The 27,860-nt window shown below is 45.6% G+C and overlaps 1 protein-coding gene across 1 annotated transcript in view; it reads left to right on the forward strand.

Annotated features, from left to right (window-relative positions):
- Positions 1–11,353: 11,353 nt before the first annotated feature.
- Positions 11,354–27,860, forward strand: part of PEDS1 (plasmanylethanolamine desaturase 1) — a 32,828-nt gene continuing 16,321 nt past the window's right edge. Inside the window, exons 1-2 of the mRNA XM_074970014.1 lie at positions 11,354–11,587; positions 18,042–18,161. Of these exons, the coding sequence (XP_074826115.1) occupies positions 11,425–11,587; positions 18,042–18,161 (283 nt within the window). The 5' untranslated portion in view covers positions 11,354–11,424. The remainder of the gene's footprint in view (positions 11,588–18,041; positions 18,162–27,860) is intronic.

Genomic DNA, 27,860 nt, shown 5'->3' on the forward strand with positions numbered 1-27,860 from the left:
TCAGGTCCCTCTTACTGCCGGTGGCAGCAAGGTGGAACCTGGTGACTGCCTGGTTTACTTACTAGTCCTTAGGTTTAGCTAATTTTCTTCAGACCCTTCATAAAATCACAAGAACTTTTCTGATTCTCTGCCATATAATCACTGTGAATGATCGTCAACCCATCAGGACTATTTATAGTCAGGCCCCCCTGTACAGGGCTTCTCAACATGGGCAGATTTGAAACCTGCAAGCTTCAAGCTCTGCTCATCCCATGATGAGCTGGTTGAATTGAAAGATGGACACAGCAGGAACCTCTTCTGTTTAGGAAAGTCCCACGTACTGAGCAGACGCTCTGTGTACTTTCATTTTCCACAAGAAGGTGTATGTTGTGGGATATGCAGCTGAAGCTTTATCTCCTGGAGCAATCTTTGAAGGGCTCCTCAGACCCTGAGGCAATGAACTCCAGGGTCCAGACAGCAGACAAGCCAGCTTTATTCAGTATGCCATCTAGCAGGCAAGTGACTCTGAAGTGCTGACCCACCAAGGAAGGTGGAATGGAAACTCCCTAACAAGGGGTACAGCCTATTGAAATTCCCTGATACCAGGGATAAGAACTATGCATCTGGGAGTCAGCTCAAAGGCCCCATATGAGGTTGACAGAGTACTGTTTATAAGACATGTGGTTTACTTTGGAAGGTGTGGGGACTATATATGACCCAGCACCAAACTTCGACCCTGACAGTGATGGAGTGCACATGTCTGGGGCTGCTGAGCCACTTGTCAGTAGGCACATGCATGACGTTGCTTGCCGGATTTCATCTGAGGCCCTTGCAATTGTGGCTGAAGCCTGTGTACTTCCTGTCAAAGTATCCCCTGGCCAAAAGAGTCAGGCTTCTGCCTCAGGTCCTACAACGCCTCTGAAACTGGGTCTCTGGGCTCTAGCACTCCTGTTTCCCACACCATGAGCTCTGCCTGGCAAGTCCAACTGAGGTGGACACCTGGTCAGAGACTTTTACACTCTGCAGGGACCAGTGCACCTCAGTGAGTTTTTGCAGTGACACTTGGCAGCTGTTTCAAAACACAGTAGGTTTAATTAGTCCACTGGAATGCAGCATCAGAAAGTCCTTGCATTGAGAGGCAAAGGTTAAAACACAGTGCATATTGGACAAGCCAGAACTTCCTTGAGCCATGCTGCTATCAAGAAAACATCTTGGTTTCCTCTCTCGGTCTCTGTCCCTTTGTCTCCCAGTCCTAGGTGAGCCCACATGTCTGCCCAAGGGCCAGCTCTTATCCTAGCCTCCTGTTACCTCTTGGTCCATTGTTCTCCTCCATGTTGAGTTCACATGTTCTGTCTGCCAGAATTTCTTACGGATAAGTGTCAATTGTTCAGTCGGTTCTGGAACCTTCATTCACCTGGGTTGATTTCAGCCAGACCTTTAACGACTTGTTCATACCACAACAGACAGTTATGTGACACAAACACCTCATGCCAACTGATCTGCCCCAAGAGCAGCTTTTTAACCCTTTACACTCTGTGCATAGCAATGCAATACACAGAGGGAAATCGAGGCATGTATAGGAATCATAAAACTATTACCAAAATTCCCCATTTGTCACAAGGTTTGATATAGTAAACATAGAGACTTCAAGGGCCCTAATTAATTCCAAAACCAGAGATAATGATTACCTAAAAATCCATCTATTAATTGTATTTGGTGGGTCTTTGTCCATTTCCCAGTGCAAATCACATCACAAAACCCAACATTACAACTGGTACTTGTCACCAGTCACAGAGGCCATTGGGCCAAGTACTGAATGGGCCATGGAGACTAAACTCCCCTTTCACCACTAGAGGCTATTCCAGTGGTTCTCAGACTTTTGTACTGGTGACCCCTTTCACATAGCAAGCCTCTGAATGTGACCCCCCTTATAAATTAAAAATACTTTTAAAATATTTAACCCTATTATAAATGCTGGAGGCAAAGTGGGGCATGGGGTGGAGGCTGACAGCTCGTGACCCCCCACATTATAACCTTGTGACCCCCCTGAGGGGTCATGACCCCCAGTTTGAGAACCACTGGGCTATTCCTTGGGTTAGGTTTGAGGTGAATTGCTGGGGCAGTGTGTGTGGGAAGTGGGCACTGTTAGCACCTATTCTGTACTCATCTTGTGGATAAAGAGAGGACTTTGGTCTCCGGGCTATCAATCACCACCTTCCTCCAGCACTGAAATGGAGGCTTTTCTATTATAAACCAAACAAGGGCCTAATCCTGCTGTCATTTAAGTTAATAGCAACTCACCCCTTGGCTCTAGTGGGAACCTCTGGGATCAGTCCCAAACAAAAACCAAGTCAGAACTCTGTCCCTAAGTATAATTCATCAGATATCATTATGAAACATGCAAAAACAAAAAAAAAAAGTCTTTCAGGGAGGGGGCCTTGTATTATTAAGAAGTTAAAGGTGCCTTCAACTTAAAATAATGTAATTCTCAACACTGGGATCCAGCAATGAAAAACTGAAGTAAGTCTTGTTGCGGGGCCCAATCGTGCAAGGTGCTAAGTACCCATGGGGAAAGCTGAGGGTCCTTAGCTTCCGCTGATTCACTGTGTTGCAGGATTGAACAGCCACCACAACCTGGGTGAGAATCTGTATAAGATGCAACCTGAACAAAACACACTTGAGAATCTGAATTTATTTCTAACACATACAACACTTTTCCTGTTTAGAATGAGCTTTACAGCACATCAGATCAGTCCTTGAGAACTCATATTCATGTGCTAGGTAACCACCAAGTATGTGTGAATCACTCTTTGGACTGTCATAGACCAAGTGTGCCACAAGATGGAGCTGCAGTGGATATTGTCTTTGGTAATAATGAGGGTGGTACAGCTGTGCACGAAGCTCTGGTTTTGAGCGTAAGAGGTGATTTTTGTCTTTGGCTGTGAGGTTGTTCCCCCTTAGAAGATCTGGCCCCAGAGCCGTACCTAAGCATTTTAGCACCCGGGGCAAGCAGTTGTATCTGCGCCCCTTAGAGGTGATGCATAGTGGGGACACGCGGGATCATGTGCCCACCCCCAGATTTCTGGTATTTATCAGAGGTTTTCAAACTGTGGGGCTCACCACCTGCCAGGAGCCAGCAGATCAGAAGCTAGTGGGAGCTTCCGGGCCCTGTGGTTCTCCGTGCTGTGGGAGCCAGGGCACTGGCTGGCTGCCTGGCAGCCCTCCCTGCCCTGCTCCCCAAGCCGGCTGCCTTTGCACAGCCGGGCGCTTGTAGTGTAGTAAAGTGCTCTCGGTAGTAATGGGCTACTTGTGGTGTACTGAGCATGCTCAGGTTTCAGAGTAGCAGCCGTGTTAGTCTGTACCTGCAAAAAGAACAGGAGTACTTGTGGCACCTTAGAGACTAACAAATTTAATGGGCTCTAAGGTGCCACAAGTGCTCCTGTTCTTTTTGAGCACGCTCAGTTCATCTGCTGAAGCCACTGCCCTTCTCCCTGCCCTTATTAGCTGTAGGATTCTGTGGACTGCTTTTGACAGAGGTTAAAAAGTGGCAAGGGGGCGAATCGGAGCAGGGCGGGTGGCCAGGGTCTGAGCAGGGAGTGGAAATTTACTGGTCGGGGGGTCAAGCAGCTGGAGGCAGGATTAGGAGAGGGGCTAAAGGGCAAAATCAGGAATGGGGGGAGGAGGCAGAGTTAAGCCCAGGAGTCAGGCGCTGGCAGAGGGCAAAACCCGGCACAGGCAGGGGCACAGTGGGTAACAGTTACCTCAGTGGGACTGAGACACCAGTGTTTGCAAAACTGGTGGGGGGCAAAGGGACTTTTTTTATTTCCCCTCTCACAGACAGCACCTCTCAGCATCGGCTTCCCAGGGCTGGGTTCTTAAAGGCACAGGCATCCCAATGCCTAGTCAATGCAACTCCTCTTGGTCTGGGTCTGATCTAACCTACTGAGGCTATGTCTACACTACAAAGTTAAAAGCGCTGCTGTGGGTGCCAGTCCTCCTGGTAATCCACTTCGACCAGGGGATTAGCTCTGAGCACTGGGAGCTGAGCCTGTCCACACTAGCGCTTTAAAGCACTCAACCTTGCTGCGCTCGTGGGGGTGTGTGTGTGATTTTTCATACCCCTGAGCCAGCAAGTTAGAGCGCTTTAACTTGCCAGTGTAGATAATCCCTGAGACTTAATTCAGTGACACATTTTACATATATCCCCTCAGAAACAAAGAATCCCTTATCACTGTATCTGAATGCATAGAGTCTCCTAGCAGTTTCCCAAGTTGTCTTATGTGCTACTGGGATTCCCTGAATTTTTAAATTTAATTTTTTCTTCTCATTTTAGAGCTGACTGAATTTCTGGCCTAGTGTCAAAACTTTGTTTTGAGTCAATCCACCAATGGGGGTTGCATTTTTGCAACTGTTATTTTGCCTCTCAGTCTAGCCCTTAGTGTTTTTCCACATGCCATTGTGTACAACTTGATTCTCAAATATTCAATAAAGGCAGTATACTATCTCCTATAATGTCTTTCTCCCTGGAAAAAAGTCTGTTATAATTTTTGCAGAAAATTAGAACTGCCATCGTGGGTCAGACCAATAGTCCGCCTAATGTAGTATCCTGTCTTGTGACAGTGGCCAATGCCAGGTGTTTCTAAGGGAATGATCAGACCAGGCAATGACTCAGTGAACCATCCCATTGTCCACTCCTAGCATCTGGCACTCAAAGGATTATTTAGGGACATGCAAAGCATGGGCCTGCATCCCTGATTATCTTGGCTAATCCAAGATATGTCAGCATAGAGTCACTATGGTTACTATAAAAAGAAAAGGAGTACTTGTGGCACCTTAGAGACTAACCAATTTATTTGAGCATGAGCTTTCGTGAGCTACAGCTCACTTCATCGGATGCATACTGTGGAAACTGCAGAAGACATTATATACACAGAGACCATGAAACAATACCTCCTCCCACCCCATTCTCCTGCTGGTAATAGCTTATCTAAAGTGATCATCAAGTTGGGCCATTTCCAGCACAAATCCAGGTTTTCTCACCCTCCGCCCCCCCCCCACACAAACTCACTCTCCTGCTGGTAATAGCCCATCCAAAGTGACCACTCTCTTTACAATGTATGATAATCAAGGTGGGCCATTTCCAGCACAAATCCAGGTTTTCTCACCCCCCCACCCCCCTCTAAAAACCACACACACAAACTCACTCTCCTGCTGGTAATAGCTTATCCAAAGTGACCACCCTCCCTACAATGTGCATGATAATTTTGTGCTGGAAATGGCCCACCTTGATTATCTAGCTTGGCTGCTTTTAACCCCCTGCTTATCAGAGTGGGGAAGCCGCCCCACTACAGGCACAGACACAACTTTTTTTGTATAGTGATGTGCCCCGTGAGGGTTAATGTGTATACATTAGGTATGTTGGCAACAAGAAGAAAGTCAAAGAAAGTGTGGGCCCCTTACTGAATGAGGGAGGCGACCTAGTGACAGAGGATGTGGAAAAAGCTAATGTACTCAATGCTTTTTTTGCCTCTGTCTTCACAAACAAGGTCAGCTCCCAGACTGCTGCACTGGGCAGCACAGTATGGGGAGGAGGTGACCAGCCCTCTGTGGAGAAAGAAGTGATTTGGGACTATTTAGAAAAGCTGGACAAGCACAAGTCCATGGGGCTGGATGCGCTGTGTCCGAGGGAGCTAAAGGAGTTGGCGGATGTGATTGCAGAGCCATTGGCCATTATCTTTGAAAACTCATGGTGATCGGGGGAGGTCCCGGATGACTGGAAAAAGGCTAATGTAGTGCCCACCCTTAAAAAAGGGAAGAAGGAGAATCCAGGGAACTACAGGCCAGTGAGCTTCACCTCAGTCCCTGGAAAAATCATGGAGCAGGTCTTCAAGGAATCAAATCTGAAGCACTTAGAGGAGAGGAAAGTGATCAGGAACAGTCAGCATGGATTCGCCAAGGGCAAGTCATGCCTGACTATCCTAATTGCCTTCTATGACAAGATAACTGGCTCTGTGGATGAAGGGAAAGCAGTGGACGTGTTATTCCTTGACTTTAGCAGAACTTTTGATACGGTCTCCCACATTATTCTTGCCAGCAAGTTAAAGACGTATGGGCTGGATGAATGGACTATAAGGTGGATAGAAAGCTGGCTAGATTGTCGGGCTCAACGGGTAGAGATCAATGGCTCCATGTCTAGTTGGCAGCCGGTATCAAGTGGAGTGCCCCAAGGGTCGGTCTTGTGGACGGTTTTGTTCAATATCTTCATTAATGATCTGGAGGATGGCGTGAACTGCACCCTCAGCAAGTTTGCAGGTGACACTAAACTGGGAGGAGAGGTAGATACGCTGGAGGGTAGGGATAGGATACAGAGGGACCTAGACAAATTAGAGGATTGGGCCAAAAGAAATCTGATGAGGTTCAACAAAGACAAGTGCAGAGTCCTGCACTTAGGATGAAAGAATCCCATGCACTGCTACAGACTAGGGACCAAATCGCTAGGCAGCAGTTCTGCAGAAAAAGACCTAGGGGTTACAGTGGACGAGAAGCTGATATGAGTCAACAGTGTGCCCTTGTTGCCAAGAAGGCTAACGGCATTTGGGCTGTATAAGTCAGGGCATTGCCAGCAGACCGAGGGACGTGATCATTCCCCACTATTTGACATTGGTGAGGCCTCATCTGGAGTACTGTGTCCAGTTTTAGGCCCCACACTACAACAAGAATGTGGAAAAATTGGAAAGAGTCCAGCGGAGGGCAACAAAAATGATTAGGGGGCTGGAGCACATGACTTATGAGGAGAGGCTGAGGGAACTGGGATTGTTTAGTCTGCAGAAGAGAAGAATGAGGGGGGATTTGATAGCTGCTTTCAACTACCTGAAAGGGGGTTCCAAAGAGGATGGATCTAGACTGTTCTCAGTGGTAGCAGATGACAGAACAAGGAGTAATGGTCTCAAGTTGCAGTGCGGAAGGTTTAGGTTGGATAATAGGAAAATCTTTTTCCCTAGGAGGGTGGTGAAGCACTGGAATGGGTTACCTAGGGAGGTGGTGGAATCTCCTTCCTTAGTGGTTTTTAAGGTCAGGCTTGACAAAGCCCTGGCTGGGATGATTTAGTTGGGGATTGGTCCTACTTTGAGCAGGGGTTGGACTAGATGACCTCCTGAGGTCCCTTCCAACCCTGATATTCTACAATTCAATGATTAGATTCCAGGGTCTTGTACCATCCAGAAACATATGCAGCAGCGACAGGTCCTACTTTGCTAAAAAAGTAGCAGTCTCAGATACTACAGATAGCAGTCTCAGATACCTCCAGTGTGAGAAACTGCTATCTGCAGAAATAATTAGCTTCATCAGATTGCAGTGTTACAGGTCGCACATTCCTGCAGATTGCACTTTGTACTGTGTGTGTGTGTGTGTGTGTGTCTCTGTGTGTGTGTGTGTGTGTGTGTGTGAAAATGCTATCTGTAGGACCGGGCTACCTGCAGCAGTGACAGGTCCTACTTTGCTAAAAAAGGATATCTGATGTAGCTAATTCAAGCAGCCTCACATGTAAAACCAAACTGATAGCTTTCTTTAACAGTGTAACAAGCCTTGTGGATGGAGGGGAAGTGGTTGACATGATCTATCTTGCCTTTAGTAAGGCTTTTGATACTGTCTCCCATGACCTTCTCATAAACAAACTATGGAAATGCAACCTAGATGGAGCTAAAATAAGATGGGTGCAAAACTAGTTGGAAAACAGTTCCGAGAGTAGTTATCAGTGATTCACAGGCTGAAAGGGCTGAGTCAGGCTGAAAGGGCATAAAGAGGGGGGTTCTCCAGGGATCAGTTCTGGATACGTTTCTATTCAAAATCTTAATTAATGATTGAGATAATGGCATAGAGAGTACAATTATAAAGTCTGAGAATGATAACAAGCTGCACGCATACAAAATGGGAAATGACTTCCTAGGAAGGAGTACTGCGGAAAGGGATCTGGGGGTCATAGTGGACCTGTCACGGAGTGTGGGGGAGTCCAGGCCCTGCACCCCTCTTCCTGGGATTCACTGAGACTCTCAGCCAGCCAGTAAAACAGAAGGTTTATTGGGCAACAGGAACACAGTCCAAAACAGAGCTTGTGGGGACACCCAGGACCCCTCAGTGAAGTCCTTCTGGGGGAGCAGGGAGCTTAGACCCCAGCCCTGGGGTTCCCTGTGTTCCTCCACCCAGCCCCAAACTGAAACTAAACCCACCGAGCAGGTTCCCTGCTGCAGCCTCCGTCCACATTCCTGGGCAGAGGTGTCACCTCCCCCTCCCCCTCCTGGCTCAGGTGACAGGCTCTCAGGTCTCCCGTCCCCAGGGCACATTCCCAGGTCAACACTCCCCCCTCCCTGCTGCTTCCCATCGTCACAGGACCACAAGCTGAATACGAGTACCATGGAAAGGGATCTAGGGGTCCTAGTGGACCACAAGCTGAATATGAGTGAACAATGTAATGCTGCTGCAAAAAATCAGATCACTCTGGGATGTCCACTCTACTCTTCACTGATTAGGCCTCAACAGGAGTATTATGTCCAGTGCTGGGCACTACATTTCAGGAAAGATGTGGACAAATTGGAGAGAGTCCAGAGAAGAAAAAAAATTGAGGCCTAGACAACATGACCTATGAGGGAAGTAGCATCTTTTTACAAAAGCTGTTTCTTACAGTCTACACATTTAAATAACTGCTACAGATAGCAGATTTCTACACTTAGCAATTTCACATACACTACAGTGCAAGAAACTGCTACCCGTAGGCATTTGCTACATCAGGTAGCCGTTTACTACAATAGCAGTTTCTTAGAATCCATTGTGTATCAATAACTGCTACCAGTAGCACATTCCTATGCGGAGCAGTTTAATACACTACACTGGCCAGCGACACTCCCTAGATCCAGCCCCTGCCCATGGAGCCTGGCTGCCATAAGATACTTCCCGAGGTGTGCCCTGCAGTACTCATCCCCCTTGGGCACGTGCCTCTCAGCTCCCCGGCCATCTGGTCACAGCCTGGAGACCCACCATTGCAGCTGTGTAGCTCTCCCCACACCCCCTGCGTGCAGAGCAGAACCGCCCCTTGCTCCCCTTGGCTGCCCTGCCCCAGCCCCATGGCTTCCGGGCTCTTGGTCACACAACCCGAACTCTGAGCTTGGCCATGTGAGCCCAGTGCCCAGCCCAGGCACTGGAGGCAGTTGACTGCTGGCAGGGTGGACTTGCTCCAGTCAGCTCCGGAAACCAAAGCTGTGAGAACAGAGCAACCCCTAGGATTGCCATATTTCAAGTTCCCAAATAGAGGATACTGCCGGGGAGAGGGGGAGGAGGAGCCAGGCAGGCACTTGAGGGGTTTCAGAGGAGTGTCTGTGTACTGGGGGAGTTATTTGGGGCATAGGTGCCGACTCCATGGGTGCTCCGGGCCTGGGGCACCCACGGGGAAAAGTTGGTGGGTGCTCTGCACCCACCGGCAGGTTCCCAACCCGCCCCCACAGCCCAGCTCACCTCCGCCTCTGCTCCGCCTCCTCCCCTGAGCGTGCTGCTGCGTCCTGCTTCTCTCCACTCCCTCCCAGCACTTGCGCCATAAAACAGCTGTTTTGAGGCGCAAGCGCTGGGAGGGAGGGGGAGGAGGAGGAATGCAGCATGCTTGGGAAGAGGCGGGGCCTGGGTGGGGATTTGGGGAGGGGTCCAATAGGGACAGGGAGGGGGCAGAGTTGGGGCGGGGCAGGGGGCGGGCATGAGCACCCACCAGCGTCAAGGAAAGTTGGCACCTGTGATTTGGGGAGTGCTGGAGGGGATATTTGGATGGCACCTGAGGGTGTACCTGCGGCAGGGATACCGACTGGAGGTGGGCTGCCAGTGCTGGGAAGGATGGGCCGGCTTAACAGGGGAGCCCCAGATGCTGCTGCAGAGGGGACACTGCATGTGGTCCCTCCCATTCCCCATCCCCTTCTCTTCCCCATCCCATCCCCCTTTGCCATGGTCTCCTGCCCCATCCCCCTTCCTCTTCCTCATTACCCTATCCCATCCCCCTTCCTGCCCCACTTCTTCTTTCCCCCACCTCACCCCCTTTCCCCCATGGCCCTGGCCCTGCTCTCCCAATGGGCACTCACCCTTGTATAGAAAACAGGATGCTTGCCATATAGCAGGGGTGGCCAAACTGTGGCTTGCGAGCCACATGTGGCTCCTTTACCATTAAAGTGTGGCTTGCAGAGCCCTGCCTGTCCTCCCCATCTACCAGACTGGGGCAGGGGTGCTCAGGACCTCCGCTTTGCAGTGGGGTGGTGCAGTAAGGGCTTCTGCTCAGCAGGGAAGGGGAGTCTCGGGGATTCAGCCCTGCGGGGTGCATCTGCGCAGGCTCAGGGCTTCGACAAGAGCGGGGCTGAAGGCCCAAGTCCTGTCAGGTGCACCCTGGGTCTCAAACTTCTGAAGATTGTCATATGCGGCTTAGAGGGTCAGTAAGTTTGGCCAGCCCTGCCATATAGGGTACCCAGCAAACAGAGAAGGGGAAGACAATCGGCACCAGGAGACAGTGTCCAGCTGCAAAAGTATTGGCAGGAGAACAAGCAACTCTATACCATCCCCTCCACTGGTCTCTTTATGGGGAGTGAGGGGTGAGGCAATGCCACCCCGCCCCAAACTATGCCCATTCCATGGACTCTGGCTTATGCTGCTGGGCCCAGTCCTGCGGGGGCGGGGCTGACGCCACTGGGCCCTATCCTGCGCTGCCCCATTTTTGCACCCTGGACCACTCTGCACCCTGGGCAGCTGCCCCTCTCACCCGTTATGGCCCTGTGCTGCCCCTCGCCTGTTAATACAGCTGGCAGAGGTTCTGCTCCAGCTGTGGTGCTCCTCCCCCATTAATATAGGTGGCAGAGGTGCTGCTCCATATACGAAAAGCCTCCCCATTAATGCAGCTATGTAATGGTGCAGCTTCTCCAAATGTGCTCCTTTCACCCTGTTAGTACAGCTGGCAGAGGGGCTGCTGCAGATGTGAACCCCCCCACCCCCATTACGGCATCCGGGCAATGGCGCTTCTCCAGATGTGATACCCTCCCCCCCCCCCAGTTAATGCAGCGCGCAGAAGATGTGCTCCAGATGCGAAGGCCTCTGCTGTCTTGCCATTGGCTGAGGCATAGCAACCGCTGGTTTCCATTGGCCGAAAGGCGGTGCGGGAGCGGAGGTGATTGGACGAGTGGTGCCGGGGCGTAACCGCCCACTGCTCCCACCTCTCTGGCCGGCGACTCCGGGCAGGCAAGTAAGTGCGGCTGGCGCCGGCTAGTGTCGATGCTCGTGGCGTGAGCGCTCGCGCTCGTGCTCGCGCTGGGCGGTTCCCCCGGCCCTGGGGCCCTGTTGGCTGGGCCGCAGCCCGAAGGCGACGCGCTGCCTCAGGCCGGGGCGCGGGAGCCACAGCAGCAGGCGGCGGCGGAGCGGAGAGGCCGGGCCATGGCGAGCGGCGGGGCCGAGTGCGCCCGGCTCCAGGCGAACGGGGCGGGCACGGAGCTGGAGGCCCAGGCTGTCTGCGCGCAGGAGGAGTCCGAGAGCAGCAGCCGGCGCTGGGGAGCCCAGCACGTCGGGGCGCGGGAGCTGGCGGAGCTCTACTCCCCAGGTGCGCGGAGCGACCGGGCAGGGGCTCTGCCCCGCTGAGTAGGGGGTGCCGTGGGGTGGGGGAACGGGAGGGTATGTGGGGGCGGGGGAGTTGGGGAATGGGGGGGGCTCTGCTCTGGGGGTTGTATAAGGGGACCGCGGGGGGGAGCTCTGCTCTGGGAGGTGTGGGGAAGGCAGTCCTGGGCTTCCCCAAGTGATGCCCAGGCAGGAAGACACCCTCCCCCGCGGGGCAAAGCTACAACTTCAGGCCTCCTCCCCTAGGCCAGGCAGATGTTGGAGGGAGCAGCCTCAGTTGTGCCTGCCCCCCACAGAGTTGAGTGGGGGGGTTTCTTTCCCCCTTGGATCAAGCAGGTCACTATGTATGAACCCTTTGTTCCCTGGGCTAGGGCATAAGCCCCCAGGCTGGTAGCATTCATCTGAAGGGACTTGTCCAAGGGCTCTGACTTCTCAGTTTGAGGCCTGAGGAGGAAGCCCCATGGCCTTGATGCCTTTGTAGCCAGACAGGGAATTTTGCTTGACGTGAATCCCGTGGGGATGGGATGTGGGAGGAGGGCTGGGCCTGGCCTGGACCCTCATGCTCTCTGTGGAGCGGCTGATGATTTGAGCTGAGCTTAACATGTCAGGATTGAGGAGTGTGTCTGAGTGGAGGGTGATGCTGAAACCAGGCTGCCACTTGTCAGTTTTCTTGTAATTCACACCGCAGGGCAGCGAAGTATGCTGCATAGGGGCCATGGCCATGTGGCATACAACTGGTCAAGTCAAACCACAGGTTAGGGCATTTGGACCAGGAAGAGTCCAGTGACTGAGGTCCGTAACGGTTGTGGAATGGACAGTTGGGTGTGTGGGGCAGTAAGCGAGGTAGTCTGGGACCCATGGTGGGAGAACAGATGCTTGGGTAGAGAGGCGGTCTGAGGAAAGTGCAGTGACAGCAACAGGGCTCTTTGAGGAGACCAAGAGGGAGACAGGCAGGAAGGAAAAGTTATTAGGAAGCTGGGTAATGACGAGGGTTTGGGAAGAAAAAGCAAGTGGAAGGGAGACAACAGAAGACTGCAGAGTCAGGGTGAAGTTGGGAGCCTGAGAGAGCCACTTTCCAAAGCTAAGTGAGCTTTAGGCTATTTCCTTACTGCCTGGAAAGGCAAAACGTCGCCTTCCTTGGCTCCAGACCGCAAGGCCTGTGCATGCCAAGAGGTGCAGGGATGCAGCATGCGGCAAATCAGCTACCTGGCTTAGTTCTCTTCTGTCAGCCTTTTCCCTCTGCAGACCTGGGAGACCCATCTTTTTATTCTTCAGACTACTAGCACAACCCCCCAAACCCCTCAAGATCTAGACATGGAAGTTACTGTGAACTTCCCATATCAAAGGGCTTTTGTGTCATCTTTCTTGGGAACACTGTGAAACGGCAATGTCCCACACTTGGTATCTGTGTTCAGTGTGATGTGTGTCTTGTGAAGATACCTGGAATGAACTCATCTGAAGCAGAACTGCAATAATATACACTTAATGAGGCACTCCATGGTTTTTCTGTACTCTTTAGATGAATTTTAATTGTTTGAATTTATTATTTTTATCAGTAATATCCAGCACTCACATATCAGTTTTCAAGCAGAGATTGCAAAGCACTTAAAAAAGATAGTTGGCTGTATCCCTATTTTACAGACAGGGAAAGTGAGGTATGGAGAAGTTAAATGACTTGCTGTCTAGGCCAAATAGTTGAGTCAGGCAGACTGGAATCCAGGTCCCCTGACTCCAGCCCAGTGTTCCAGCCCCGAGAGAGTGCAGCCTTCCCTGTTGCCTAGCAAGAGAAACTATTTCCCTTCCCTCGCTCCAGTCTTGTAGTTCAAGTCTTGTTTCTGGGCAAGGCAGTACCAACAGAAATATTCATGGCATTGGCATGTACTAGTGATATAGTGCTTTGAGATTGGGGCGGGAGGGTTAATTTTTTTCATACCCGTTTTCAAACTTTGCTGCATGTCATTTTTTTAGCCCTAACCATCAATGTGCAATTATGCAGTGGAAATAGCTGCAGAAACTCATCCTAATACCCCTTTCTATGAGTGGAAAAATATATTCTTTCTTTGGAATAAAGGGTAGAGAGTAATTTTTGATGCCTTTGTCATTTCCAACCGATTCCTCCTGAGATGAGAGCGTAAATCTTCAGAAAGAAAAAAAAATACATATTTCAGCACTTCGTGAAACTGTGCCTATTATTGCTGTTTCCAACAAAACAGCCATTAACAGCAGTTCAGCTAAAACAACTTAGCTCACAGATTGGAGGTGGTTAAGAAAAATAAGCTTCACACACAGGCAGAACACGAATATCAGTGAATGCATTTAAGTTGCTTAGCTTTTCAGTTTTCTGGATTGTTTATTTCAAGTGACATACCCACTTGAACTTGTTTCTGTACATTGGTCACATCACAGCTGTGCTGAAAGATCAGGTATCTGTCAGGTATTTGTCATACCATCAATCCAAGTATGCTAACTTAACCCCAGCAATGACTGCCTAGGCTTCAAAGGAAGGTGGTCAATAATTTACCTTGCTGACTTTGTCATGATTTATAGCAGAAGAACTTCTTCCTTACCTCTCTAGTGGTCTGTTTACTCTCTGAAGTATGAGACTGCTACCTTTACCTTCAGCTACAGATAAAAACTAGGGAGCAGTGCTATTGTGGATTTTGTAGGGGTTTTTATACCAATAACTCACTAATGCTAGTAGGAATTAAATGTGTGAACCCTTTATGCACTGGTGGGAACACACTGCAAGTTCCATAAGTAAGCATATTCTGATACTTTAGGGGTCCAAATATGAAGCTAGAGTAATGACTTTGTGGGAGAATGACAGATAGTTCCTAGGTACATCGAGAATGTCTACATGGAGAAACTTACTGGCGTAACTATACTGTTATAACTTCACAAGTAGACATTTTTATTCTGGAATAAGAGTGCCTTTTTCCAGTACAGTGTATGTCACTTTGACTTATTTCCATAATCCTTTTTCAAAATGGTATTTTGTATTTTGTTGATCCTCTCTGTTTGGCAACTGTTAAAGTTCAAGTGTTCCATAAATATCAGGTGATCAGTGCTGACTTGCACTCTTGCAGTTGATTGACCAGTCTGGCCAAGATTGGGGCCATATTCCTGGTTTCAGATGTCAATATGAGGAAAGTGGTCTCAGTATCCCTGATATGCAGAGTTACAGGGTTCTATGCACACACCCTGGGACATGCGTAGAAGTGCCTTGGTGTTTCCCACATTATCAACTAATTGCTCCTTGTGGACCTCTCAAGTTAGCTCTTCTAATCAGGGTGCCGCTTCTCCTTGCAGAATGTGGGTGTTAATTAACTTTAACTTTGGGTACCTTGGAGGCCTTTTTAGAGCAGCCTTCCATATTGTTGCCTTCTGCCTCTTTGAAAACCTGTTCTTTTTGGTGTTCCTTTAATCACTTTTGCTCTTCTTACAAAGTCATCTGCTATCCCAGGATCCAGCTATACAATTTAGATATGTCCAGCCTTCTCAGAACAAAATTCTGCATTGGTGAGATTAGAACATGTTTACCTCTTAAAATTCTTATTCCTATCCAATTCTATGTCTGACTTACTAAAGCAATGCTTTCTGGGCATGCCATGTTACTCAGCCTACTGGAGAATAACAAAATGCCCTGCTTATTGTACCAGACCCTTGATCACCATGATTTTCTTTCGCTCCTCCATATACAGCTCGGCAAGGTTTTCCCTAACACTTGGAAACAGGTATTCAACATATGTTAGCACTGATTGTCTTCTACACTACAAAAAGTATCCCTTACTGGTGGTTGATATCTGAAACATTTGAACTGGTGCTGAACATGATTTAACTGTAAAAGTAGTTAGTGGCTAACCATGTTCAGCACCTTTTCAGAAAAGAGTTAACTTCTGATAACTCGTACTTGACAATGCTTACAGTTAAACTGTGTTCAGCACCAGATCAGCTCTGTTGCTGCTGACACCTGTTGTCATCGGTGAGAGAGAGAGAGAGTTGCTAGAGCAGATGAAATCTAAGAAGGGGGAGTGATTGGGACTTCTCACATCTGATAGAAAATTCATGACCAGTAACCTCATCAACTGTTGTTCTTACTGGCCATTTTAAAAGATTGTAAATTCACTTTTTTATTTTGTCTGAGGAAGGAAAGACATGTCAGTGTCTCGCTGTATTAAACTTAAGTATCTCTTGATTGGCTAGTAGTGGATGCTTTCTAGCTCTTGATTGCCCACAAATCAGAACCTTCCTAGAGTGTAAGTCTATCCTGAAACACATGCTTCCTCTTTGTAAAGGCAAGGAGTGAGCATTTGTTGAAATGTGGAGAACTGTAGCAAGATTCAACTGAAATGACTGATTCTTAGACTGCACTTTCATGTGTCTTCACAAGTGTCTGAGTATCTTGTCACACCTGTATGCCCTGTTATTTCACAGTACATTAGAACCTTAGAGTTATGAACATCTGGAGAGTGGAGGTTGTTCATAACTAAAATGTTCGTAACTCTGAACAAAACATTATGGTTGTTATTTCAAAAGTTTACAACTGAACGTTGACTTAATACAGCTTCGAAACTTTACTATGCAGAAGAAAAATTCTGCTTTCCCTTTGTTTTTTTAGTAGTTTACATTTAACACGGTACTGTACTTTGCTTTTTTTTTTTTTTTCCTGTCTCTGCTGCTGCCGCCTGATTGTGTACTTCCAGCCAGTGATGAGCTGCCAGAATCTTAACAACCGGTTCCCTCCTCACCCCACGAGGGGGTTGTTGCCCACCCCCACCCCCCGAGACTCCTGCCCCATCCACCCACCTCCCCTGTCCCCTGACTGCCCCCAGAACCAGGTTACCTGCTGTGGTGCGGGTGGCTGTCCTCGCAACCCCCTCCCTCTGCTGCCGCAGCTCACCCCCGCCTCCCTGGGCCTGAGTGCGAAGCCGCCGCCTGCTTCTCAGCCTGCCCTGGCTTCCCGTGTGCACAGCTGATTCGCGGGAAGCCGGGGTGGGGGGGGAGAAACAGAGCGTGGCGGTGTGTTCAGGGGAGGAGGCGGAGCGGAGGTGAGCTGGGGCCGGGGGCAGGGTGGGGAGCTGCCGGTGGGTGCTCTGCACCCACCAAATTTTCCCCTTGGGTGCTCCAGGGCTGGAGCACCCATGGAGTCAGCACCCAAGGCGCCACTTTTGGCCAGTTAAATTTAGAAGCCCTTTTAGAACCGGTTGTCCCTCGTGGAACAACCGGTTCTACAAGGGCTTCTAAATTTAACAACCGGCTCGTGTGAACCGGCTCCAGCTCACCACTGCTTCCAGCTCCAAATGAGGTGTGTGGTTGACTGGTGTTTGTAACTCTGAGGTTCTACTGTATACAAAGTTCTGCATGCAACTGGGAGTCAAGACTCCTGGGCTCTATTCCCAGCTCTGTCACAGACCCACCTTGGTTAAGCAATTTAACCTGTCTAACACTCTGAGGATTATCATACCTCACAGGCATTCACTAGTGGGGGGGAAAAGGTGTTCTTAATTTGAGATGGCTAACTTGAGGTAAAATCCTAAGGAAGATTAGGCAATTTGTCATTTTCACACAAGTTAGCAGGCTGAGTTAAAGGCTGTCAGGGAGAGTAGTCAGTATTGTTTTCACACAAGTTAGCAAGTAATATTAAACTCCCTTGTTTTAACTAACTCAAGTTAAGGGGTTTTTTTCCTAGTAAAGATAAGACCTTGAAGGTTTGCGGGGTTAATGCCTAAAGAGCTTTGAGAGCCACATAAAGATGTTATGAAAGCAGCTCTGAGGGGACACAGGAATACCAGAGAACACATTTTCTTTTTCACTCATGTACTTGTTTGAATATGCTGAATGAAACATAAAAACATTTTTTGTTCATTTCCCTAATACGATGGAAGCTTTTCATGATCAGTTTTAAAATAGCCTGTGTACCTGGATATGGGGGACAAAGGGTACTTCAGTCACTATATCTGAGACTCATAAGACTGAAAGGTAAGAAGCCTGCTGAAGGAAAATCAGCACGTTGAGGTTGAACTTCACTCCTGCTGACAATAGTGAAAATGTGCCATTATCGGTGAAGTGGCATGCTGCTTCCTGTTGCTGCATAGAAAAGGTATGGCAGCTACAAAAGCAAGACCAAAGCTGCTGAAGGGCATGACAGTGAATACTGCAAGAAGGAAACTGAAATCTGTGCTAAAAGATGTTTTTTCTGTCCTTGATTTTTTTTTTTTTTTTTTTTTTTTAAATAATGGTGCATAGCAGAGGAGTGTCTCTGACATGAGACAAAATATACTGTTCCCACCACTAAATAAGTTTCTGCCTCATCATTTCTAAACAACATGAAAGAGGAGAAACTGAGCAAATCATACAGGCAATAGATTACTTTCGTACCTTGGCTTTTAATACTAAGTGTTTCAAATATTACTGTTAATGTGCCCTCTTTTATTCAACAGGGAAAAGACTGCAAGAATGGATCAGTGTTATCTTATGCTTCTGTCTGATCTCTTTCAACTTCTACAATCTCCTCTCCTACTTGAGCCTGGACCATACTCTCTCAGTTATTGTTGGGATATGTAAGTAGAAGCTATTCACAAGATAGTAATTGAATTGTAATAACATAAGTGTTCATCTTTCCCTGGTTACCGAAATTCATTTTGTGAAGCTGGAATTATATGCATGATCATAAACGTTTGTTCAGATGCTTGTCTCATAATTTGAGGAAATAGGTAATGAGTATCTGCAACTAAATATTCAGTGTAGGGTGCAACTTCAAATTTGAAGTTCATCACTCTTCTGGCTGTCATTCCAACCATTTCTGTGCTCTTGTCTCGTAGATAAAATGGCTTTGCTTTGTAGAATAATGCTCACTTCTGTATGTGCTTTTCATCAGTGGACCTCAAAGAATTTTACAAAGGAGGTCAGAAGGATCACTAATTGTTCTGATATTTTTCCCCTGTTTTTTTAATTCCTTTGAAATAATTACATGAGAATTGTTCAAAAGATATAGGTGAGTTACAAAATTGTTATGGAAATGTGTCCATTAAACAAATGCCTGCTATAGAAAGTCTTTAGGATTGCACCGTAAAGGTGAGTACAAAGAAAGATCTTGGTTCTGAATTATCAGACATCTGTATAATTTGGGCTTTTGGAGATATACACTCTTCCTTAGTATGTCTGATTATATTACAAATGTCTTTATTTCCACATGTCAGGAGTATCAGAATCTGACCTGGCCTTAACCTTCAAAATGTTAACTCTGTCATTTAACTGAGATTGCAGGTCTTTTCTGCTATCTCCTTGTTGTAAGTAATCCATAAAGAAGTGACTTTTGATCGGTTATTAGTCTGTTGGGCTGGAAACGAATAAATGCAAATTGGAAAGATAAAATAAACAGCTCAGATTGCCAGACAAAATCTGTTCTCTTTACCTTATCTTCCCAATTTGCATTTATGGGTTTCCGGAGTGCCAGGGACAGTCTGGTCCCTTTGCCTCACTCTGGTGGTACAAAGGGGTTGAAAGCTGCCTGGATTGCTTGAGCAGAGAGGTGCTTCTGCTTAAGGGAATGCATAGCAGGCTTCTACTCTGTTCCCTTGTCCCTGCACTGAAATAGGGGGTAAGTGTTGGGAGAGAAGGCTTGTGGCTGAAGCGTTGTTGCATCCTGATATTATCAGCAGAAATGGAGGGTTCTTTGGCTGCTCTGAATTATACTGGAGCCTGAGAATCAGGGAGCCAAATTCTTTTATCCTGTGGGGTGTTCCTCCCACAGGCATCACCGCAGAGAATCTGGCCTAATCACTTTCTGTACATACTGTGGATTAGTTCGGGAATTTCTGGGGAAAATTTGTTTGGAACTACTAATTGCCTTTTTTCCAGACTTTCATCATTCACATTTTATCACATGATGTTACACAAGTGACAGTGATGCTTATCCACCTTACTAAAGTGCTCTGAGATCTACTGGCAAAACTTGTACACTTTGTTTTATTTTCTGTTACAATTATCAATACAATTTTACTGATATATAGTGGAGAGATTCAAAGGGGAAAAGGAATTATGAAAAAACCCACTATTCATAGATTCATAGATACTAAGGTCAGAAGGGACCATTATGATCATCTAGTCCGACCTCCTGCACAACGCAGGCCACAGACTCTCACCCACCCACTCCTGCGAAAAACCTCTCACCTATGTCTGAGCTTATCGAAGTCCTCAAATCATGGTTTAAAGACTTCAAGGAGCAGAGAATCCTCCAGCAAGTGACCTGTGCCCCATGCTACAGAGGAAGGCGAAAAACCTCCAGGGTCTCTTCCAATCTGCCCTGGAGGAAAATTCCTTCCCGACCCCAAATATGGCGATCAGCTGAACCCTGAGCATGTGGGCAAGATTCACCAGCCAGATACCCAGGAAAGAATTCTCTGTAGTAACTCAGATCCCACCCCATCTAACATCCCATCACAGGCCATTAGGCCTATTTACCATGAATATTTAAATGTGAATCCTCAAATTGGGGGGGAAAAACTACCAAATTAGTTACTAAAAATAGTAGGGAAAGAGAATACAGTATGGAAGGCTGTAAAATGTGTTATCAACACAGGCTATATACTATGCTACTTCACTATCTCTTTTCAGGGTTCATAGCATACAGGATTTATGAATCTGAATAGCAATTATTTTTAATATCTGATGTGTTGGAAGCTGTTTATAGTGAACTCCTGCTATAGTAATTCTGTCTATCGAGAAGTAGAACAAGAAGTCGAGTATTTCAATCTCATAATCTTATTTATGGCAACCCTCAATTTATAGAGACAGATTCAACCCTAAATTATACTATATTAACCCGATAGATAGAATGTACGTTGTTTGGATTTAACAGAACACAAAACTGAGTTGAAGGTGGTTCTGGAATATTCATAGAATTGGGCTCCATGTAGCAAGTTGTACTCTTAACAACTTGAAATGCTGCCCAATGTACAGAGGGCAAAAAGCATCCCCAGGTGCCAAATATATCTGCTTTGAAGAGTCAGCATTCTAGTGGAATGACAGTGCTTCAAAAGAACGTCACTGTGATTCTGTGTTGTTCTGAGACTGTAATGGGAATCGGCTTAGAAAGGATTAGAGAGCATGCCTGCTTGGCTTAGATTGTATGTTCTCCTATCTGACAAATTGTAGGTTAAATTCTGGTTTCTCAACAAAGCATGATGCTAACGAACATCCCTAAAATGCTAACTTTCTGCCTCCTCTAGTGTGTGAATTTTGTACCATGTATTAACGATGAATAGTAAGGAAAAATATAAACATGGGCTTTACAGTAACTGCTTCATTAAGTTAATAGAAAAGAGCATATTTGCAGATAAATACCCTAAACTCTTCTCAGTTGCTGTGCTTTCTAATATACTTGTTCTTGGAGAAGGAGCCTTGAATAAATGTAACATGAGGTTTCACATTGTTTCTGAAGGTGGCGGATGGGAATCTAAATCCCTGTTCAGTGTGAGCAGTATGACTTTTTTATTATAGGATACCAAGCAAGTACAACAGTGACAGCTATTGGATATTGCTTGCTCCTTGAACCTGAGCAGTAAATCTGCTTGGCAGTGGCTCTTAAACTTTTGTGTTTTGCTCATTTGGGTGGTTTGGTTTTTTGTCCCATCCCCCCCCCTCCCCCCCCCCCCCCCCCCCCGTCACTATAAATTGTTCCACCTGATTTACTTGAATTTTAGAATGTTGTCCCCTCTTCCCTTCTCTGTTTCCCATGTATGGGATGGGGGTGAAGAGAGAATGATATCTTGCGTGGGAATTATCCCATGATCAAGAGAATATAGATAGGGGAAGAAGTCAGCAATTATGTTTAACCAGGGTGGATAAAAATCAAAGACTTTTTTTTTAATTTAAAAAATTGGATTTTTTTAAATTTAAATTGGACTCTTTTGATAAAATGCTTTTTGAAGAAAAAACCTATCTAAAGATATCTTTGAGCTATAATGTATCTGAATTAAAACTATCTCATCATGGAATAGGGATTATAAATTCTAATTCTATAGTATGAGACAATATATTCATGTAATGTTTAAGAAAAGTTTTGTAAATGAGTTCCAATAGTTCATAGATTAGGGACCCAATTTTATGGGGTTCCAGGGGCTTCTGTATAGATTATTTAGGTTAATCTTTCTATCTACCCAGTGGGATTCAGTGCTCAGTCTAGAAGATACCATTAGAGATGCTTAGTTTTGGAGTTCTCAAACTGTGGATTTGTGTCTCCAGACATAACATGCTTGTTACAGCAAAAATATTTTTAAATATATAGAGGTGAGAAATAACAGACCTCAACCCTATTGTTCCTCTGCAAATTTGTGTACACAGAGTCAATCCCTTACCTCTCTCTAAAAGTGCAGTTTCAAAAAGTTCAATAAATAGAAGATTGTTGGGGCAGACTAGATCTGGACAAGGAGAAGAAGTCTGGAGATAAATGTGAGAAGGGAGGGACAGGCAGTAGAAATAGAAGTGAAACTGTTTGAGCAGCATATTCCAGAAGTCTTGAGGTCTTTCTGAGTGTAGCCTTCATTGATTTGAGATCTACCATACCATTCTCTCAATAGAAGGGAAAGCCTATAATGGCAGCAGGCCATAAGAGACCCAGTTTGGGAATAAGAACCATTCAAGAAATATGTTTGATGATGATGTTTTAAAGAAAGTCACAACAGTGAACTGGTGGAAGTCACCTAAGCACTTGGATTCAGAGACTGTTGAAGTGATAACCTCACTTTTAACAGCAGTAGCTGCTTCTGCTGGTGTAGAAAGAATATTTTCTTCCTTTGGACTAATTCATTCCAAATGGAGAAATCGTTTGGGACCTGGAAAAGCAGAAAAGCTTGTTTTTCTTTGCCAGATTATGAACAAACAGGAAAATGAAGGTGAAAATGACTGAGTTAGCTGCAGAAGCCATATTTTAAATTTTCTCATGTTGACCTGGATGACCTAGTCGATTTAATTTTTGTTAATATTTCATTTAAACTAAAATAGTTAAAACAATTTTAACAAAAACAAACCTGATTTTAAAAAATGTTTAACTAAATTCAAAAATTCATATGCTTGTTTTGTTAAAATATTATATTTTGAAGAAAAAAATCCAGAATACATAACATTTTTGTTTTAGTAAAATAAAACAATTTAAATGTCTGTCTGATGTTCTCCTCCTAATATAGCATGGCAAGAAAATCCTCCAAATATTAATGATTAACCTGTTGAATTGGAGAGAGTTCACCTCCCAATGACTTCATAAATATCTGCTTCAATTACTTTTGGTAAATGAAATAAAGGATTTTGTCCTATCCTGTAAGGCACTGACAGAAAGGGAGTGTAATGTGGCCATTTAAAGTACGTCTGCACTGCAGCTGGGAGCATGCCTCCCAGCCTGGGTAGACAGACACTGGCTAGCTGCGCATGAGCTAGAGCGGCAAAGCGTGGATACCGTGTCTCAGACTACCCAAACAGTCTTTCATTTTCTGATATAGCTGTAAAACTAATCTGAAAAGTTGTCAAAATAAATCACTTTAAAAATGTATAGTGTGTACCTTCTAAAAATGAAACCTACATCTATCAAAGTTGTGAAGAATATGTGTTAAGGTTATAACAATCAACAAGAATACACTTTTATGTAGAAATCCATGATTAAATCGAGTCTTCCTGACTAGTGATTTAAATTGTGATTTAAATCAATTTGATTTAAATCAAATTCACCCCGTGTTTAACCCATAGTATCTGTTCCCAGCTGGCTTTCTTCTCAGAGGGGACAGTGATGAAAGCCTGAGCGTCTGTTGTTCCAGTTACAAGCTTAACTGATAAGGTAGCCAATTCACTGATAATACTATTTAAATAGCAGTGAATGATTAAAGTAGCAGAATTTGGATTCTGTGTAAATATAGTAGTGTGGAAACTGCTGATAAACTATTCAAAAATGAGTGCAATAAAGTAATATAAATGTCACATAGCAACAAAAAAGACACTATGCTCTAATATTGTTCCTCTGGAGAGGGAGATAATACCAGTGTTTCATTTGGTCCAGGGTTATTTAATTTTCCTCATATGCTTTTGCCAGCCTTGTCTTTTTAAAAAAACATTAAACAACTAAGACCAAATTCAGCCCTACAGTAAACAGGTGTATCTTATATTGACGTAAATGAGTGCACCTGCTGATTCGGAGGTTGCTTTTGGTCCACAGTCAAGGATTCTTTGACTTTTAATTCTGAATAATGCTATTCTGAGTATGGGAATGTACAGAAATATTCATCTTTGCACAAATGGCCGGTCTGAGACCCCCTGAGTGCCTGAATCCCTGCCTTAGATGATCTCTGTCCCTGCTAAAGGGTTACCCCAGAGAGCATTTTGGCAAAACCCAAAGGGCTTTGAGCTGAAGAGCAGGCATTATCGCATTCTCTTATTGCAGAAGGTGGCATGTATTGGTGTGAGTGTTAATGTTATGAACCTGCTGGTGTGTTTAACAGTTTTTTTTTTAATTTAAAGCTCTACATTTTTTATTTAATGATTGAAGCAACTAGTAACAATGGAACGCTGCATTATTACTGTGGTGTCACTGGAAGTCCTGAATGTTTAATTGAGAATCCCGAGCTAGATTCAATATTACCTGTCGCTTGTTTGAATCCAGCACTGATCAGTAGAGATCATTGTTCTTTGCCACCTGGCTAGCCTGAGAAATGAATTGTGGGGTCTCAGTCCATTTCTAGTAGATGAACGTTGCATTACAGCATCCACTGAGTTATCTGCCTCCTTTCTTGCTAGTGAAATTGCCTGGGTTTGGAGATAGGGAGGGTCTTTCAAGGGTGACGAATTGATTGGCTGTGTGGGGAAGCAGGTAGTGCTGCTTCCTATGCTGTATCTGTTTTGTAGGTAAACTGAAGTTCTGGCTGAAGATTCCATTCACTAGCACTAAATTTTTTTAATGTAAAAACAAAAGAAATGGGAGGAGTTATTCCCTGCGAAGGTGAAAACATGGGAGACTAGCAAAAACCTGTTAATCTAAAATATTAAAGGTCCAGAACAGCTTCTGAAGTAGTAACTAATAGTTTTCTTGTTGTTAGTTTTCTGGTGCCCCTTCTTCGGGCTCCTTTGCAAAGTGTGTATTTGAGCTTGAGGTTCAGAGTGCCTGGAGATAAGACAGACATGCTAACTCCACTTAAAACAGCACGCCAAAAATAGCAGTGTGGACGTTGCAGCACTGACAGTGGTTTAGGCTGACCACCCAAGTCCAAGCCTGTTCAGCTCCTGGGTCCGAGCTCAAGTGAGTAGCCTGAGACACAGTATCCACGCTTTGGCGCTCTAGCTCATGCACAGCTAGCCAGTGTCTGTCTACCCAGGCTGGGAGGCATGCTTCCAGCTGCAGTGCAGACATACTTTAAATGGACACATTACACTCCCTTTCTGTCAGTGCCTTACAGGATAGGACAAAATCCTTTCTTTTCTACTGTTGAATGTGTTTAAAATGTATTTAGTGACATCCAGTGATTCCAAAAACACTTCCAACTCTAGAGGTCTGGATCCTGTGTGTGCAGGCTGTCACGAAGGCAGTCACTTGCCTGGGCGATTTGAACAGAGTCTTTTATTAGATATCATCTGATTTGGCATGTTGTAATGTGCTATGCCAAATCATATGCTGTATGAGGGAGAGAGGCTGACCAAGAACTTCGTTTGGTTTCAGAACGATTTCTGAATTAAAGATTCTGTATTTGTTTGCTCAAAGGTGACCTGGAGAGGAAAGGAGAAATTGGGAATGTGCCTAAACATGGCCTTTCCTGATGTGCAAAGATGGCCTGAGAGGCTTGTATTTTTTTTTTTTTTAAAGGCGTGGGTGGGTTGTGTGTGTGGGCTTCTGCTTGCTTTTATGTTAGCAGTTCAGGTCTTGTTTGCTGTAGATCTCTCTCTAGTGACTGGAGAGCTGTAGAAAGTCTCATCGTGAGACAAAGCTGAGCCGTTTGAAGGGGAAGTGGTTTTGAGTAAGACTGTTTAAAACTCTGGGGTTTTTAACACTTTAACTCCATTGCATACTTGCATGGATGTCTTTGCCAAATACTTAATACACATGCCCTCTCTGGGTATGTCTACATTAGAAAAATAAGTTCACCAGGGAGAGGGGGCAGCTGAGCTCTAGTTGCCAGGCTTTCTTGTCAATTCCATGGCAGGAGCTGTGAAATTGACAAGACAGTCAACTGCCAATGTAAGGGACCCAGTGTCTACACAGACACTGCATTGCCTTAACTAGACCAACATAAGCCTTACGCCTCTCATGCAGATGGAGTTATTATGTTGGTGTAGCAGGGCACTTACATCGGCAGGAGGAAGACTGTAGTGTAGAAACTAAATAATTAGGTCGATGTAAGCTGCATTATGTCTACCTAACTGTGTAGTGTAGACCAGTCCTCAGTTAAAGTGAGACCTTGGACTACATTGTGAGATAGTAGCTCCCCTCTCTACCTCCTCCCACCCACCCATTCTCCATGTAAGACACCTTACTGCAAAACTAGAGAAGACAAGACTTGCCAGTCTTGACATTTCAAGTGCAATTTCTCCTTTGCTTTTCAGGCCTTCAGTATATGTCATAAAGCAGCAACCGCCCTCCCCCCCCCCCCCCCCCCCCCAACAAATGCAGTTGAAACTTAAAATCTTTTGTACCTTTAGGGCTGACTTGTGGTATCTGGTGTTCTTTTATGTGTTTTAGAGGTTTATTAATTAGGATATTAATTGTCATCCGACTGCAACTTAACAGATAAACTATCAATTTGGATTCAGTTTTTCTCCTTTTTTTTCCTCTGTGCAGAAATAAGTGATTAGCTATAAAACCTCAATTGATTGGCTGCTTTGTTGTAAAAGTTGATTTTTATCTTTAAAAAAGGTTGCTTAACTGTTATGTTACCTAAGCATCAGGGATGGAATATGTTGACTCTAGAACAAGTTCAAAGTCTGGCAGGATCAAGAGAAATTAATGTGTGTTTTTTTTGTTTTGTTTTTAAGAATATAAGGTGCTTGGCTATCCAAGGGACGAGCGCAATATAAATCTTGGTAGACAGGAAATTTATCCCTTCATCTTTTTGAGGTAGATGGATGGAATTCCACGCTGTCCCAAGTACATACCCATGTGAGCACACTAACTCAGTTAGAGCTAACACAAGTGTGTCTAACCCAAGCTGGGAATTGCACCAGTGTAAATATATGTACATAGCCTATTCTGAAAGAATAGATGTCTTGGTTAGAAAATCTCACATTCAGTACTATTGCGGCTGCATTGCAGAAGGGTGCAATGATTCTGGTTAGTATGTAGCTGATTGCTCTGGGTTCCTTCAAAGTGAAAGGTACTCTAGAAATGTAAGTTATTTTATAAAACTGGGCCCTTTAACTTGAGCCCTACACATACTGCACTGTTGAAATGCTGCCACCTTTGGGGTGGAGGTGCTAGCTAGTGCTGCCGGAGGGAGTGTTGAACAGCCACACTAGGGGCAGACCTGGACCTTGCACAAAGTGCACCATAGGATCCTTAAGGTATCTGCAGGTATATTTGAGTATTATTATGTTATCCTCCAAAAGGGACCTCCAGAGTAAACTGTGTGGTACTGCAAAGGGCTGCATTGACCCTGATTGATTGCAACCAGAGACTTCAGAGAGTGAGAGTGTTTGGCAAGAGGATTTGCTCACTAAGCCCCCCGAAGGTGAACTGCTGTGGGGGAGAGGGTCTTTTAGCAAAAGAGGAAGTCTTCCTTTTGGTTCTCCTGCAGCATCTTCTACTGTACCAGCCTCCTCTGGGGTCTGCGTGCTGCCATTGTATTTCTGAAGAGACAGTAGAATAGAAGAGTTCCTATGTGAATATCCTCTGTATAACCATCCAGTTTTCAGTTCTAAACAGATTTCTAGACTAGTGTGATAGGAAGAAAGTCTCATACACTAAAAGAAAAGGAGTACTTGTGGCACCTTAGAGACTAACCAATTTATTTGAGCATAAGCTTTCATGAGCTACAGCTCACTTCATCGGACGCATACTGTGGAAACTGCAGAAGACATTATCTACACAGAGACCATGAAACAACTCTGAAACGTCTCATATACTGCAATCCTGTCTGGCTGTCCAGCTAGCTGGGTGCATCCAAAGCCAGCTAGTTTTGTTGCTGGGTTTTTTTTCTTTAGTTGTCACTTGGTTCTTTAGTTTGCTGAATTGGGGATGGATTGTTTTGCTCAAATCTTCTATCTGATAGATGTTTGCTTAAGAGCCAATT

Source organism: Natator depressus, chromosome 13, assembly GCF_965152275.1.
Source record: "Natator depressus isolate rNatDep1 chromosome 13, rNatDep2.hap1, whole genome shotgun sequence".
Taxonomy (NCBI): domain Eukaryota; kingdom Metazoa; phylum Chordata; order Testudines; family Cheloniidae; genus Natator; species Natator depressus.